This window comes from Centruroides sculpturatus, unplaced genomic scaffold (genome assembly GCF_000671375.1).
Source record: "Centruroides sculpturatus isolate CEXI.00-Female unplaced genomic scaffold, Cexi_2.0 scaffold616, whole genome shotgun sequence".
Lineage (NCBI taxonomy): Eukaryota > Metazoa > Arthropoda > Arachnida > Scorpiones > Buthidae > Centruroides > Centruroides sculpturatus.
In genome coordinates, this window is record NW_019384942.1 from 260,953 (window position 1) to 278,544 (window position 17,592).

Below are 17,592 nucleotides of genomic sequence, written 5' to 3' on the forward strand. Positions count from 1 at the left end.
CTTGCTCTCCATTTTTTGAATTAGCTGCAGCTGCTTCTCTCAGCGATATTTCTTGAGAAGAAATATCATCTATGGAAAGTAAAGTAACTTTTCTTTACAAATTATGAACTGATTATGGGTATAAAGCTACTTGAGGGTACCATTTTTGTTTGCTAATTTATAAAAGTCGGAGTCTTCTATTCCAACAACAACCTCCAACACATTTCGAGCATCTATACGGCAATGGTCGACGTCAGGGACTTATATTTGTATGGTATCACCAATTTGAGCAGAAGGAAATGTTCTTTTTGAAGTTTGTAACATTTTCATTGCTTGCAGTAGAAGATTCTCTTTTGCAGCCACTCTTTTTATAGAAATAACTTCGTGTTGTTCAGTCAGGGCTTGATATGAAGACATGGTGGGTTGCAGCTCCTCTTCAATATTTTCCTTTGGAATATGGTATTTGTTATGGCCACTGCTCAAATTTTCTTCAAAAGTATTAACAATTTCTTCGACCTCCACCAAAGCTTATCTGTGCTTGTCGACATACACTGGCGATTGTTCGAACGTATTATAATATAACCAAATATTCGGTCTTTCACCGATGTATTTTGTATGTGTCGACATTCACCGGAGAATATCGACATTCTCTAATTTCGGTCTTTCACAGTAACATATACACTGATTAGCATTTATCATTTTCGTTAATTTTTTAAAATGAAATAAACTTTTGATTTTGATTTATCATAATCAATTTTAATTATAGTTTAAAATGTGGTCAACAGCAGATGATAGCACAATTATTCGTTTCACATCTGATGCAAAAGATAAACCAGGAAGTAAGTTGTGTGAATTAAGAAAGCTATAATTTATTTTGCAGTTATTTAAATATAATTTTTTTTTAAATTAGATTGTGGTATTTGCATTACAACATATTCAATGATAACTCATACACAAAGGCGTTCTTGGGAAGCAGAACATGTCATGAATTGGTTAAAAAATCAAGAATGGGGTCTAATGTTGCTAGATGGTGAGTCATGTAAACTTTAATGCTATAAATTTAATACTGATTAGTTTTTATTTTAATAGTTATTAAAGCTAAATACATATTTATTTTATAAAATAATTATATATTAGCCTCTATATTAAAAATATTTCACAATTATAAGAATTGTTTTTTGGAAAACTTTTGTAAATAGTTTTAAAATATTCTTCATAACTTGCAGCAATTTTATTAAATATTATTTGGTTTAGTAAAATCTATAAAAAAAAAACAGGAATTTTTTAAAATCTTTAAACAAAATGAATACACAGATCAATTAGTCAAAGGACAAAAAATCTTGCCTTATTGTCTTCTACTTGATGAAATGCATTTTGGATGTCAGTCTTTATTGACATCCTTCTTCAGTCACATTTGTAGTGTTTTATTTCTTTATACTGGTCCAATTTCTTTTCTGCTTGCAATTTTTTTAGATAATGTTTGCCAGTAATCTTCTTGCATATCACTGTCTTCTACAATCATTATTCTCTTCTCTCTCCGTAATGTCTATGTAATGAGTAATTACATTTATTAACTCAAGTTACAACTTGTTAACAAAACCTAGCAATTAATCACAATATGGATGATTCATTAACAGAACAACACAGTGTTAACAATCCTATTCAAAAAACAAAAAAACAGTGTTAACATCTGTTAACAAAAACAAAACGAAATGGTGTTAACATCTTTTAAAACCAAAACAAAATGCAGATGGAGGGGAGAGGTTTAGAACCTCGACCACAATCCTACTCTTTCCACGACCTCATTCAGTCTCTCAGTTCTACTTGTGACAAGATTGTGGCAAAGTATGCCCCTACAAAGCTTCTCCCAACGAACTCTGACAATCTTTCAAAGTTTGTTGGGATTGGCTGCCTGAATGGGGTCACAGATGAGTGCAGCCCAAATGTGCTTGATTGGGTTGAGGTCCACCCCTCTCCCCGGCCATCCCATATCCACGACTTGTGGATGTTGTTCCACCCAGTTCTTGACAATTCTGGCTGTGTGCACTGGAGAGCAGTTGTGTACAAAGAGAAAGCGTTATTCGCTGTAGATGGCCCTCACCGTCGGCAATAATACCTGCTCCAGTATCTCGATATACTGCACAGTGGTGAGGTGACCGTCTGTCCGGACCAACTCCCCGGGACCAGCAGCCGTCATCCATCCCCATACATCTGTAAACAGAAAAAGTCAACAAAGTTGTGATTTATAAAATGAACAAGCAAATAAGTTGTCATGTTCAAAGAGTTAATGACATAAATACATGAAAACACAACATTAAAACAGTCACCTATCAAAAAACAACCTCTTTTTTGAGTGTGCCACACCTGGGGTGGGTTATACCTGGTAGATGGTGGGTGACACACCCACATGGTCCCACTGTTCGTCGAACAGAATAAAAAGATATTCTATTCAGACAAAAAGATAGTTTTCCCAGTTGGCGGTGCCCCAACATTGATATGCTTGGGCAAATCCCACCTTGTCCATCTGGTTTGCCAGTGTTAACATTTCTTCCTTGGCTGCCCTGCATCCGAACAGGTTGACCTCTCGCAAACTATGAATAAAATAAAAATACGTATTATCCTGCTTCCTACATTTCTGTATACGCAAGAGCACGTTAATAAAAATGTCTGATGGTTCATGATATTGATAGAAATATATTTCATTGGAAGGTTGGAATATTATACTACAAATGTTATATACCTTTGCTTCACTGTATCTACAGATAAGTCTAGACCCAACACCAATCTGTGCATTGAGGCGGTGGTGAATGGACTTGCCTGGCTTTCCACCCTGAGCTCAGTGCAAAATGATTGTGTAAGCGTGGATCGACTGTGCAGCTGTGGAAATTAATCACCTGTAGTGTCGGATGTTCTACCTGTTAGCAAAGGTGTTTGAGGTGGCCTGGCCGATTTGCGCCGTAATAGGGGTGAGGAAATCGAGCCAGAGTGGCACCTTGTAGCTCTGTAGGTTGACAATACTAAATGATAATTGCTCCTCCAGTAGCATCAGCCGTTTTTATTTTAAAATTGTAAAATTGTGGCCTTTGATTATCAGAAATTAGGAATGTATCTTTTATTTTCATACTTCTCTCTCTTTATAACATTTTATTTATGTTTAATTATCTGTAATTAGATACAATAGAGCTTTAAAATAAACAGATCAGGTTTCACTTGCCAATAGATTACCTCAACTTTCACCAATTGTTGTCAATTCATTTGTAATTGGAGAGGAATATATCATGTTTCAAAGTCCAGTGTTAAGTGTTTATTGCTTTTGCGGTAAGCTGATTAGAGCAGCAGAAGTCACATAATAAACCACCAATTGTTTTATTACTGTTTAAACAACTCCTCCCCACTTGTTATTCTTAGTAATTAGAGAGCGGTAGATCATGTGTCAATGTCAGTAAAAGTTTATTACTTTTGCAACAGGGTGTCGTGAGCTGCCACCTACTCCCCACCATTAATGACAACAATGTGCTAAGTGTCTTATTACTCTGTAAACAATAACTCCCTTCCCTGTCAGATGTCAAAGTTATTGTCCAATTGTATTGAACAGAATGTTGTCCTTGATATTTAAGAATCAGTTTTGTCAGAACTGTTTACTTTTAATACCTTTCTGATAATTTATTTCCACTTCAGTTATAAAACTGTTTTTATCATGTTTTAAATCGATTTGTTATAAATTATACTTGTATAAAGTTTATGAATTAAAATTGCAATGAACATTTTTTGCTTCAAGAAATATTTATTAATTATACAGAGTTCAAGTTTGCAAAAAATGTTTTCATATCTCTAAATCTTTGTTGTTATATTCTGTATATATTAATAAAATATATTGCCATTTTCTAAACAGATCTTATTGTATTCAATTTCTTATTATATTGTATTTATATCCATATTATGTTTGAATTGACCTTTTATATTTTGTAAATATTCATGTATCACATTATATTTCATTTTTTTTTAATTCTATTCTACTAATAATTATGGAAAAACTATTTTTATAACATTGTTGTCATTTTTATAACATTTATTTTCCTTTCATATGTTTTTAATTATTTTTTTTAAGCTAATGTGACCCGACCTATGAATGGCAACTTTCCTGGCATCACATAGACTTTCTATGGGAAAGCCATCATTGTAGGCATTAACTTGCCTCTGTAAAGTTGTTTATCCAGCGGGAAAGTGCCATTCGGGAGTTATGCTCGTTCAAAGGCTCATTTGCATAGTGTGATGCATTTATCAGAGTATTCGAAGTGAAAACCTGCAGTAATTAGAAGGAACCAGACAGTAAAGAATGACAGATTTTCCTCTATATTCTTTCTGTTACCCTGAAATTAAATTCAATTGTTGAGGGAAGCGACAGTATATAAAGCCTTTGCTGAAGTGCTGATTAATCCATTCAACATGCCTAAACTGATAACAAACAAAATTCAAGAATTGATCATGCAACATCGGCAGGACAGCAAAACTATTGCTGATATTGCAGAATGCCTCCGAATCTCTACCAGAATCCTTCCCAGGATTTTAAATCATCACAGGGAGACCAAGTCTGTGTCCCCTGGACAATCGTCTGGCCGACTGCACCTGATGACTCATGCTCAGGACGAGCTGTACATAGCCTTTTTGTGGGAGCAAGTGCAAAATTCACCTGTCTGCATCTATCAGGTACAAGGATCACCTTTTCTGTGTCTAACAAGTGTGGGATCACTTCTTTCTTTCTAGCTCTGCCTCAGTTCTATTGCATTACAACAAAGTCACACGATGTCCTAGTTTAACTTGTCACCCTGTAGCCAGTAAGAGAACCTTTTTATCAAGCCCATTATAGATTTGATCAGGCATGCAGTAATGCAGCCAGGAGATGAAAGATGGAGCTCGACATATCAGGATTGACCACCCCAAAAAGTAAATTTTTTTACCATCCAGATTTGATCCTGGGTTCCCCAGAGCAAGAGACTGTCATCTCTTAACTGCTCATATTTGATGTCAAGTTTTCAACTCTGGAATTTCATTAATATTTGAAATACTATAAGTTTGTCATATTGGTCGCTATTGGATAACACATTCCTAAATAATAAAAGTAAACTGATGAAAGCAGAACATTTATTTTATATCATAGAAGAGGCTCTGAAGTATTTTACAAATCTTTTTTTTCATTATTTATTTGTTAAACAAACTAAATTATGGAATTGTTGTAAATCATCAAAATGACCGCAACTCAAGAATTAAACATATCCTATAAAAGCATTGATATGAGATATATTAACACAAGGATGTTCAAAAAGTTTCTGCAAAATTGTTATTTGTAAACAGAATGTTGTATTTATAATTGATGCAAGCACACACTTGTTGAGACTTGTTTTATCATGTATTTATGCTTAGCTCCATCTGATTTTTTTAAATTCCCAAATTTAAAAATGTCATTAAAGGCATTTGATCGTAGTCAATAGAGCAAGTGAAATGTTTTTAGTGCAGTGGCTAGGATCAAAGAATACTGATTTCTACTGGAAAAGCTTAGAAGAGTGGTGACACTGTATGGAAAAATGTTTTACCTTAAATGGAACATTAAAAATAAAGTGCTGTTATCTTTTTATTTACATTTTCCAGGAACTTTTTGAATGCCCACATATATATAATTAATACCACAATATGGTGTGGAATATTTTTATAACTATTATTTTTTAAACTATCGTGTTATAGATATTTTAAATAGAATAAACTAAAAATACTTTGTCAACGTACATTAAAAAATGTATATTGAGTCAAAGTTTGTCTTTAGCTTGAACCTCTAAAAAGATAATTTATACTTTCTTAAAGCTAAAGACAAACTTTGACTCAATATACATTTTAAGAAAGTATAAATTATCTTTTTAGAGGTTCATACTATACCAGCTAAAATGTTCCGACGAGTATTAACTATTGTACAAGCTCATTGTAAACTCGGTCTGACTGCTACATTAGTACGTGAGGATGATAAGATACAAGATTTGAATTTTTTGATTGGTCCAAAACTGTATGAAGCAAATTGGTTGGAGTTACAGAAAGCAGGTTTTATTGCAAGAGTACAGTGTGCAGAGGTAATCATTTTATATATTTATTTTCACTTGTTTACAAGAAAATATTCTGTTGTGTTAAATTTCAAATCATTTAGGTATGGTGTCCAATGGTGCCAGAATTCTATAGAGAATATGTAAATGCTAGAGCAAATAAGAAAATGGTAAATTCTTCTTATAACATAAAATGTGTAATTTTTAAAATGAAATTGTAATAATTATAATTTATTTTCAGTTACTCTACGTTATGAATCCTAATAAATTTAGAGCTTGTCAGTTTCTCATAAAGTATCATGAACGTCGAAGTGATAAAATAATTGTATTTTCAGACAATGTCTTTGCTCTCAAGCATTATGCTATTAAAATGAACAAGTAAGTAGTAGTATAATATCATAGTTATACTGTATACAGAAGCAGCATAAATCAATGGCTATTAGTGTTTTATATGTATTGATACAATAAAACTTATTGTAGCAATATATTCCTCATTAGACAGTTATCTTTTTCTTATATACATAAAAAAAATTTCTGAATATTATGCAACATAATGCTCTAAAATGGCTGGATGGCTGTGGTAAGGTGTCTGACTACCACTTTGGTGACCTGGGATCAAATTGGGTGAACCAACCCTGGGAATTTTTGTGGGCATAAAGTCCCGTATCACCAGGTCATCCCATTGTGGCATTGATCAAACCCACAATGAGCATAAAAAAACATCCTTTTAGTACTCATGTTTAGGAAAGAGAAAAATGGGGAACAAAAGTTTATGAGAGCCTACATAAATCTGTGAATAAATTTTCCTTTAATTATAATTTGGTTTTTTAGATTTTAATGAAGTAACAACAAAAATATTTCAACATTAAAAGTGAGTGTGATCTTTCAACATTTACAAAATAAATAGAATTTAATAATTATTGCATTCAGTTTTGCTTATTTTAATTTGCAAACATAAATATTATAATAAAAATTAGGAATTATATGAGATTATTATTTAATGTAATAAGTATTTGACTTCTTTTGGATGATTTTTTGATAATTTAAGGATGCTATTCTATTCTATTCTATTATCTATTTATTATTATAATAGCTTAACAGAATTTGAGGAATACAATTCATTTTATGATATAGAAGATATTGTTACAAAAAATATTTTGAAAAAATGTAAACAATATAAAATTACTGATCTTTTTATTTTTATTTATTTGTCATTGAAAAATCTGTACCCATTAATTAGATAAATAAGTTAATCTAATAAAAACAACATTATAATAAAAAAATGGAATCTTTTGATATATTTATGATCAAAGCTAAAATGACAAAAAAATTTTTAAGCCAACTGAGTGTGGTTGTTTTAAAATTATTAAAAGCAATAACATTTCTTTTAAACATAGTTTGAGTGTTGGAAACTTTGCTTAGTATCTAACTCTTATCAGGTCCAACTGGTTTCTATTGATATTAAGCAGACTCAACCGTATTAATGTTATGTAAAACAGTAACTAATTTATGTAGAATTTGTATTTGTTCCTTTTTAATAAGAATGTTATTTTGGGAGGAGGCTGTCATTGCTCTTTGGCATTGTCAATGTGCAAGGTGTTCGAAAAGTTACTGTGCAGTGACAAATTTGTAATGACAGTAAAGTTAGCTGGTAGTAAAGTTATGTATGGTATTGCATACAAGACCCATACATTGTATGTCCCATATTTACACTTTATGTAGATGGCATTAACACTTCTTTGCTGATTGCATAATCTCCCATAGAATCTGACCTGCTAGGTTTCTGAACCTCATTCCCTGAATTTTGGGGCTACTGAGAAATCATTTCTAACATTTGCTGTAGTGACTTCTCTTAAATCTTTTCCACTACACAGTAACTTTTCAGACACACTGTATTTTACAAAATAAATAAATAGAATTCATTATTTAAGTTTATATTAAAATTTGGTAACTGCATTTTCTAATTTAAATTGTAAAAAATGTATTGTTTGGTACAAAGAAATGGATGAATGTTATAATGAATTCATCCCTTTTCTCCTCAGGCCTTATATTTATGGTCCTACATCTCAGGCAGAAAGGATGCAGATTCTGCAAAATTTCAAATACAATCCAAAAGTGAATACTATTTTTGTATCAAAAGTTGCAGATACATCATTTGATTTGCCAGAGGCAAATGTGTTGATACAAATATCAAGTCATGGAGGTTCTCGAAGACAAGAAGCACAAAGACTGGGAAGGATTCTAAGAGCAAAAAAAGGTATAAGTTATAAATTAAACCTTATTTTCTATTAAAATTTAAAATAAAAACTTCTTACCATTAATTTTGAAATTTGAAGGTGCAATAGCAGAAGAATATAATGCATTTTTCTATTCATTGGTATCGCAAGATACAATGGAAATGCATTTTACAAGAAAACGACAACGATTTTTAGTTAATCAAGGATATAGTTACAAAGTAGTTACAAAACTTGCAGGAATGGATGAGGTATTTATTTTAATTAAAGTCCTTTTGTATGTAAATGTCATATATTAAAATGTCTGGGTTTTGATTAATTTAGGAAGATCTTTTATATAAAACAAGAGACGAACAACTTCAACTCTTACATCAGGTCATATCTGCAAATGACACAGATGCGGAAGAGGAAAGAATTGTCGATTCAAATTCCGTTGGGCATTCTACATCTCAGGTTAAACAATATGAAAATGTTATGTGATTCAAACATTTTAACATTCTTTTTATAACATTTATTTTATTATTGCAGGTATCAAGAAGATCTGGGAATATGAGTTCCATTTCTGGTGCAGATGATACTATTTATTTAGAATACAAGAATAGTGCAAATACTGCAAGACATCCATTATTCAAACGATTTCGCAGATAGCAATTTGTACATTTTATTGTACTACTTTCGTCTGTGTTCAGAAGAAAGAAATATTTAATATGGTTACTGTTTGAAATGATTGGTAGGCAAAATTGAGGGCCTATATATGGTACATTATATATATATTGAAAATAATAATAATGCACTATGCTTCAATTTGTAATAAGTTTGTATGTGAAGTTAAGAGTTAAAACTCTTAGTCAAATTGAAGTTTTTATATATTTGTTTACACGAAACTATTATTAATGAACCATATTTATTTCTGTTCAGAATTGCAAAATAAACAGCTATCTATAAAATTTTTTAATAATGTGTTGTTCATTTATTAATCTGTAATACATTTAAGAGTTGGACTAAACTTATTATGTTGTGAATTTAGTTGAATTTCGACATGGCATATCAGAACAGTAACATCTTTCAATGTAACTAGATGAATTAATTATTTTACATAGTACATTCAAAAATTTTGCAGAAAATGTCTACAATGTGTCACAATCAGTTTGCAACATGTCTATGCATGCATTTCATGACATGATGAAAGTAAGGTTTTGGAGTATGGTTCAATGCAAAAAATGTCCAGTATTGAACTTGTACAGAGATATCTGAATAAACATTACATCATAGTCCTCCCACATCCCCATACTTGGGATCTTGCCCCATGTGATTTGCACCTCTTTCCTGCATTAATTAAAACATACACATTAAAGGCTGAAAGTTTGTTAATGCAGATGAGGTGATTGCCATTACAAAAAGTGCACTTCAGATGGTTACAAATGAGGGGCTTGAAGATGTTTTCAAAAAAACAACTGCTGGATGAAGCATGTTGCTGCAAAAGGTGAATGTTGTATGTAGTAGTAAAGACAATAAAAATCTTTTCTGTGAACTTTTGAATATCCACATAGCATTGTTACAAAATAATATCCTAACTCTGAGGATTCTGAAGCATATTTTACTGCTCAAAACATTTAGACAATAGGTACTTCAAATGAATGTGCTCACCATTTATAAAAAATTTTTTTGTACAAAAAGTCAATGATAAGTGGTGCTGGAACTATGTAAATCATGGTTATAACCACCATTTGCAAAAGCATGTTTTCCACTGCTTACAATGAGTCTGCTTTAATCTTGAGAACATCATAGAATATGATCATCTCAAGATTATAACATGCCAACAAATGCTGTTGTTTAGATCTGACACAGATGCACATCTTTCATGACAGATCTGGTCCTTCAAGAAACCCCATAACCAAAACTCACATCAGATGAGATAGATAAGATGAGCAAGAGGCCAACCTGTTGGGAAGTAATGGCTGAACATCCATTCATCTTTGAAAGTCTGCCTTAACACCTGTTGAATAGAGCAAGCAACATGCGGTAATTCACCATCTTGCGTGAATATAATATCCTGAAGGCACCCATGATGTTGAAGCTCTGGGATCACAAAAGATGTCAACATGTAAAGCTACTGTTCTGGTGATAGAACAAGTTTGGTTTCATACAAATAACATCAGCTATTGCTCCAGCACCACCTATCAGTAACTTTTTGTACTAAAAATTTTTAACTTTGTTGCTTTTGATGTAAACTATCTTTCTATGAAATTGTGAGGTTAGCTGATTAGAGTGAGGAGTTTTCCAACAGCTGAGCAGTCAACTCTGTTGCATGGGAGTGTTAGGACTCACAGAGACAGGTGTTCCGAAAAAGAACCGTTTAATAAACATTGAAATTTCCTTACAACTATTCTATATGTCAGGCAAAATGCCTATCCAATGGTGGGCAACCACAACAGTTCCACAAAAAAAGAGAAGTCCAAATGTTCAGGCGACCTTTGGGTTTCTTCGGCACAGGTGATGGAGAGAGCAATGGCCCCGGGGCACACACCAGAACTTGTAGAGATGTCCTTGGATGACGAGTTGAACCTAGGTGATTTTGGATATGATAAGTTGGTGAAACCAAATCCTAAGGCATCGAAAAAGCCTGCGTTGTTGACAGTCGGGAGCACAAAATCCCAGAAGGGGAACACTACAAACCAAGAAGCTTTTTAACTTGAATCGCACAGTTTTATAGAGTTTTCCCCCGTCACCTGGTGACAGTTCGAAACCTGATGGAGGGCGCATGAGAGGTCAGCGTCACGACTGAATATGATTCCTCTCTCTCTCTCGTCGCGTTTTCCTTGAATTTATCTGTTTCCGTTGTTTAACGAATTTACAAAAAAAAAAAAAAAATTGCATTGTTCAATCGAGACACCTAATCCTTTACATTAGCGTCTGAAAAGGAGGTCTTTATTTTAAATTGACACCCCTCATTTGAACCTCTCAGTTGACCCCTGTTCGAGTCCTCACAAAATGGGTTAGGCCAATTCATCTTTTATACTTTATTTTGGAACCAGTAATATTTTCTCTGAAATGAATTTTCTTTTTGCTATAGTGCAACCCCAAGAGCCAATGAGAAACCAGTGCTAAGATCACATGTAATAACAACGATGATTGACATTAGTTGTAACAGTGAACTTTAGAGTCTCAAAAATATGAAAAATGAACAAAATAACTTTTTTTTTTTTTTTTTGACAAAATAACTAATTGTGAATTTGCCAAGGATAAGAATCCTGTTGCTTTCAGTTGCATTGCGATTACATATTGAAGTATCTGTTGAACATCCATGGAAATAGTGGTAAGTATTCTTCAGATTTAGTCAAGTAATTATGTAAATCTTGTTAAATGGCATAAGATAACAATGCTATCTAAAAAAGTTAGCCTCATCCCAAAAATTTCTAAACTAAGGTTAAATTCAAATAGTTAGATATTAATGATCTTTTGAAATATATACAGTACTACTAATTCACCATTCAGCCTTATTTTTGAAAAAATAAAAGATTTGGCAAAGAAAATTTGTACAAATAAATGCTCTGTCAAAATGCCATTATTCTTCTACTTGTACAAAATGTAGGTACTCCATTAATAAGTTTTAGTACAGAGCAGTTTTCATCTAGTGAGTTGTCTAGAACAGGCTTTTTTTTTTTTTTTTGACGTAGGGTAGCATTTTTTAAACAAGGGAGTTGTGTGACTCGAGGGGTAGACTAAAAATTTTAGATGGTTACAAAAATTTGGAAAAACTAAGGTTTATGCATATGAAATAAGTATATAAAGAAAGGTATGTGTTACATATTTGTTAATGCTTGATATGTTGAAATTGTATGAAAAAACTTAAATTTTAGATCATGCCATTCAGAGTTTGTTTTGCACCATATAGTATAAGGTATAGTCATAAAAATTTTATTGTAAAATGGGGTCTAAAACTTTTTTGTTGTAAGAAGGGGTCATAGATAAAAAGTTTGAGATTCTGACATAGGAGAATCTAGTTTATATTTCTATGGATAGACTGTATAAGTGTAACAGATTGAGATGGGTGTACAATCAGCGGCGGCCTTAACCATTGCGAGGCTCCGGGCGACAGATCTTTGTGAGGCCCTTCTCCTTTGTGCAAAGTATATGAATTGAAAGTAGGTATTTCTGATGATTGACAAGAAATGCAAAAGTTATAAATGAATAAATTTAGAGTTTTAAAGTATTATATTAGAAGATTTATAAAAGTTAACAAACATAAAGACGACAAATTATTATTTTTTTTACTCTTTCCACTCTGTGGGCATTAAGAGGGAAAACCCTAATGGTCCTGCTATAAGAGTATAGCAGGCCCATTAGAGTTCGGCAAGGCACACAATCGGGCGACAGGGTGGTGAGGGACTGGAACCGACATATCCGAACGGACCACCCCCCGAAAATTTCCTAAGGATTCCTTAACCCATCCGGATTCGATCCTGGGTCCTCCAGAGCGGTAGGCTGCCATCTTGACCGCTCGGCCATCCGGTCTACGACGACAAATTATCAATGATGATAAACTAAGGTACATAAATGCCTTAAAAGATATACACGGAATTTAAAAATTAACCATTTCAACATACAATCTTTGCGCAGTCAGCTAGATTCGTGAGACTTTAGGTAATCACCCAAGTGTTTCCAATCACACACTCCTTCATTGGATCCAATTCTTGTGTTTTCTAGTCCGAACGTTCGACACGGAAAGCAGTAAACGGCATCCAGCACTTGTCAAGTTTTTCACCATTAGCTAATATTTTACTGTAATGATATTCGCTGAATAGCCGTCCATTATCATTTACAGGGAAAAAATCAACTTTAACCCGGATTGGACTTTTTAATACAATCTCAGTTTGGTCTACATCAGTAATTGTTAATGGCCACAAACCTGGGTCATTTTGAGGATTCAGATTTTCAATTCTGCCAGTCATGAATGTAGACATAGACTCAGATACGTATTCTTGGCTGGATAGGGTTGACGGTGGCGGTGGTGTAAGAGACAAAGTGATGTTGACTCATTATCCTCGCTATTATTACTAGGTGGCAGCGGCACCCATGACGATGTTGAAAGAATAATTTCAGCTGGGTTAGGGTTACAGTGCAGTAATGTGTCACTTTCAGTCAATGAAGGGTTTCTAGAGGTTTCTTGACCATCACTTTTTATTTATTTATATAAAGACCCACGTAGATTTTCTTCTACCCGCTTTCTTTTGATAGCTCGTTTCCTTTTTGAACTCCGACTCAAATTTTCTACCGGCATCACGATCAAGCGAACTCATTTCATAAATTCTGTTTCGCACATAAAACTAATTCAGAAATAATTTACAAGCAGTTTTACACAGTTTTTTTTAACAATTCACTCTTTACCATAAGTACTGTTAATAATGTAAGATTCACTAAAACTTAATATCATTTAATGTTTATTTACCCACTGAAAGATATGTGCCATACAAACGATTATGTAGCGCATACAGCTGCTAGCAAAATAAGCGTCAGGTGACAAGAATTGACAAACGAAATGAAACACGGGGATACCCCGAGCATAAATCGTAAACACCATGAATCACGAAAGTAACAAAACCGCCCGTTCAAGTGAGTTTTCTAAGCGCGAGGAACAGGATTCAAATAGTAATAAATTTTTCAAATATGTTTTACAGTCAAATTACAAAAAATATTATTATTCACTGATAAATAAATAAATTAATTTTGATATCGTTAATCTTACCTTTTATACGAATGTGAGATTGAATAAATCTAAATGAGAAATTTTATTTAGGCACTTATTAATAATAATATATACTGTACTATGAATTAATCAAATTTATTTTATTGTTATAACTAATAGCTAAGGATAAAATAAAAAGTTTTAAATATCAACTTTTTTCTACTCGGGTTGTTGCACGAGGCCCCGGGCGATTGCCCTGCTCGCCACCCCCTAAGGCCGCCTCTGTGTACAATAATTTTAAGCGAAATATGATAACTTCAAGAGGCAGATATGATATTTTCTCCTGTAAGGTTGACCACTACCAATAAAATAATTTTAAATTCCAAGAAAAACCATAAATGTAAAACTAACAAGTTGTCTTTTTTTTTTTTTTTTTTTTAAAGTGGCTTAGACCACTGTTGTGCTGATCCTCTCAATTGGAATATGGAAAAATCAAAATTATTTATTGTGATAATGTCAAAATGATAGGCTGTAATTTTTATGTGAAATCTGAAACTGCAATTCTGTTTTATCTATGATGGCTCTATTTTTAATGTGACATTTATCACAGAAAATGTGAGATCACACCCCTCTGTCTGTAGACCTTATATCACTTGACCCTCTAAGGCAGTGGTTCCCAAACTTTTTTGATTCTCAGCACCCTTGCTAAATCTAGATTTTCCCAAGGCACCCTATGTCAAATTCTAACAAGTACAATTTGCAAAATAGTCAATATTTTTTAAATAAAGTAAAATTATAAACATTTTATAACATTTTGTGGTGTTCCTGTGAGGAAGCTGTGGCACACACTTTGGGAACCACTGCTCTAAAATGTACTGAGGTTTGCCCAAAAGAGAGCCTATGTGGTGTAGTCTCCATATGAATCTATGCGCAGAAAGAAAAGTTTGCCCAATAAGCAAAGAACTCTAGCATAGGGCCTGGTGATAGATGAAAAGTGGGCTTTTTTTGACAATGAATATGTAGAATAGTTTTTCATTAATAAAAAACAATCTTAAAGATTTCATTATTTTGTTCATAAAACTAACATTAATTTATGGAATAGGAACCACAACGAACACCTAAGTTTTCTCCAGGCCTGGGAAAAAATTCCCAGCTCCTCCTCAATGGTCCTGCAGCTAACATGTACGAGGCGTGTCTGGAAAGTAAGTACTGTTTTGTTCTACCGCCACCGCAGCGGTAGTATCGCAGTTCAGTGCCTGCGCGCACGTGTCTCTGGTTGATTGTCAGTCCAGTGACGCTATTAGAGCCGGATTGTGTTGTTTTTCCACGTGTTAGTGAGCGTTCAAAATGTTTAAGAAGATTGCCGATCCTGCCGACTGTGAAGTGCATTCTGTAATACGGTTTTTGAACGCAAAGAATGTTAAGCCACTTGAAATTCATTGTCAACTTGTAGAGATTTATGGTGAAAATGTAATGAGTGATGGAATGGTGAGAAAGTGGGTTCAACAATTCAATGCTGGATGCACCAATGTTCATGACAAAGCACAGAGTGGCTGGCCTTCTGTTGTCAATGATGGTTTGGTTGCAAAAGTGAATAAGAAAATTCTTGAAAACAGACTGTTCACAATAAGATTGCTTTGTGATGAGTTTCCACAAATTTCAAAAAATGTTTTGCATGAGATTGTCACAAATCGCTTAAATTATTGCAAATTTTGTTCCCATTGGGTTCCCAAAATGCTTACGGATGTCCACAAAATGAAGCGACTTGGAAGTGCTTTGACATTTCTTACCCGATACAGTGAAGAGGGTAATGATTTCCTCAACAAAATTGTTACCAGTGATGAAACTTGGGTTTGTCATGTCACTCCAGAATCAAAACAACAGTCGATGGAGTGGAGGCACTCATGGTCCCCCGCAAGACACAAATTCAAAACAACGTTGTCAGCACGAAAAATCATGTGCACAGTGTTCTGGGACAGACAGGGCATTCTGCTTGTTGAGTTCCTTCCCAGAGGTGAAACTATCAATACGGAACGATACTGTGAAACATTGCGAAAACTTCACTGTACAATTCAAAACAAAAGGCGTGGAAATCTCAGTAAAGGCATTGTGTTGTTTCATGACAATGCACGTCCCCATACTGCTGGTGTCACTCAAAACCTTATTCAACAGGTTTGGAGCAGTTCAATCACCCGCTGTACAGCCCCTACCTCGCACCTGCAGACTACTATTTGTTCTTGAACTAGAAGCATGATTTTGGAGGGAGGCGCTTTGCCAGCGATGAACATGCAACAACCAATGTTCAGCAGTGGCTGTCTTCACTGGCAATCTTTCTTTGAAGAGGATATAGACAAGTTGGTTTCCTGATATAACAAATGTCTGAACAATGGTGGTATGTAGAAAAATAGTTTCCAACATGATCTTTCGTGTAAAACTAAATTTTGCTATGAAAAAAGATTTTTTATGCGAGTTTTTCGATACTTTCTGGACACGCCTCGTATATTGAATGAAAGTTATAAGACATTATGTAATTATTCATACTTGTGTTTATATTATCAGTAATAATAAAACTGCGGTTATGATAATTTTCAAATAGCCATATTTTACTGTATAGTTTGAAACATGTATTTTCTTGGTAAAGGAGTTTAGTATGTCAATCTTAGTGATTTACCCTAAAGAAGTCTTATTAAGAGCAATTACTTAATATCAAGTAATTCTGTTTACTTTTATATTTGAGTTTTAGAATAAATAGAATATTAGGTATAACATCATTGTAATCAAACCCATTCACCATGTTCATTGATTGAAATCTGATTGGGTTGGGTTTTGGATTATCATCCTTGTTAATTCCTGAAATTGAGCAAGTACAAGGAATCTCCAAGTTCTGTTTCCTTTAATGACACACAGAATACAGATAATTTATTTATTGCCTGACATAAATAATGATAATTATTGTATCAAATATGACAATAAGATTGAAAAAGGCTGCCCATCCCTGCCTTTTTCAAGGCTGGGATGGGCAGCCTTTTTCTATGTAAGGGCCGTATTTCAAAATTTTTGAAACTGACATCGGCCGCATACAAGAGAAGAGAGAGAAAAATTGCAGGTAAATCACAATTATTTATTGTGTAACTATGTATAACTATAAATTAGCATAGGTATACTTAATTTAGCTTCTGGAACTGGTGTAAACATTATATATTGGAAATATTTGGTTAAATATTAGTCACTGCTAGCTTTAAATTAGTTTCGACGTGTCTGTTAGCCAGTTTCTTGTTCTAATTTTTCTAAATTCATTGCAAGAAAAACTATTCATATACATAAGTTATAGAAAATAACATTTGAATTTTTTCTTCATACTTCCTTATGCTTGAAAATTGATATATTTATTCATATTTTATGCGACACGAGATGCCTGCAGCCTGGTTTAAGGTAGGGACATGCTAGACATTTTCTAAGCAGTAACATACACTTTATGATGAAAAAAAGCTGAAAACAAACTGCTCAACTTGTTTTAGCATGTAACATGTAACATAAACCAATCAGAATGACTAATATGATTTGATGATAATCACAATCAAACATGGTGGTGGAAAATAGATATTTC

At 33.5% G+C, this 17,592-nt stretch overlaps 1 protein-coding gene across 1 annotated transcript in view; it reads left to right on the top strand.

Moving 5' to 3' along the window:
• The window catches only part of LOC111632145 (DNA excision repair protein haywire-like), a 36,725-nt gene extending 27,474 nt beyond the window's left edge, over positions 1–9,251 (top strand). Inside the window, exons 10-18 of the mRNA XM_023376518.1 lie at positions 746–818; positions 890–1,009; positions 5,893–6,095; positions 6,170–6,235; positions 6,307–6,443; positions 8,108–8,322; positions 8,402–8,550; positions 8,624–8,752; positions 8,828–9,251. Of these exons, the coding sequence (XP_023232286.1) occupies positions 746–818; positions 890–1,009; positions 5,893–6,095; positions 6,170–6,235; positions 6,307–6,443; positions 8,108–8,322; positions 8,402–8,550; positions 8,624–8,752; positions 8,828–8,947 (1,212 nt within the window). The 3' untranslated portion in view covers positions 8,948–9,251. The remainder of the gene's footprint in view (positions 1–745; positions 819–889; positions 1,010–5,892; positions 6,096–6,169; positions 6,236–6,306; positions 6,444–8,107; positions 8,323–8,401; positions 8,551–8,623; positions 8,753–8,827) is intronic.
• Positions 9,252–17,592: the final 8,341 nt, after the last annotated feature.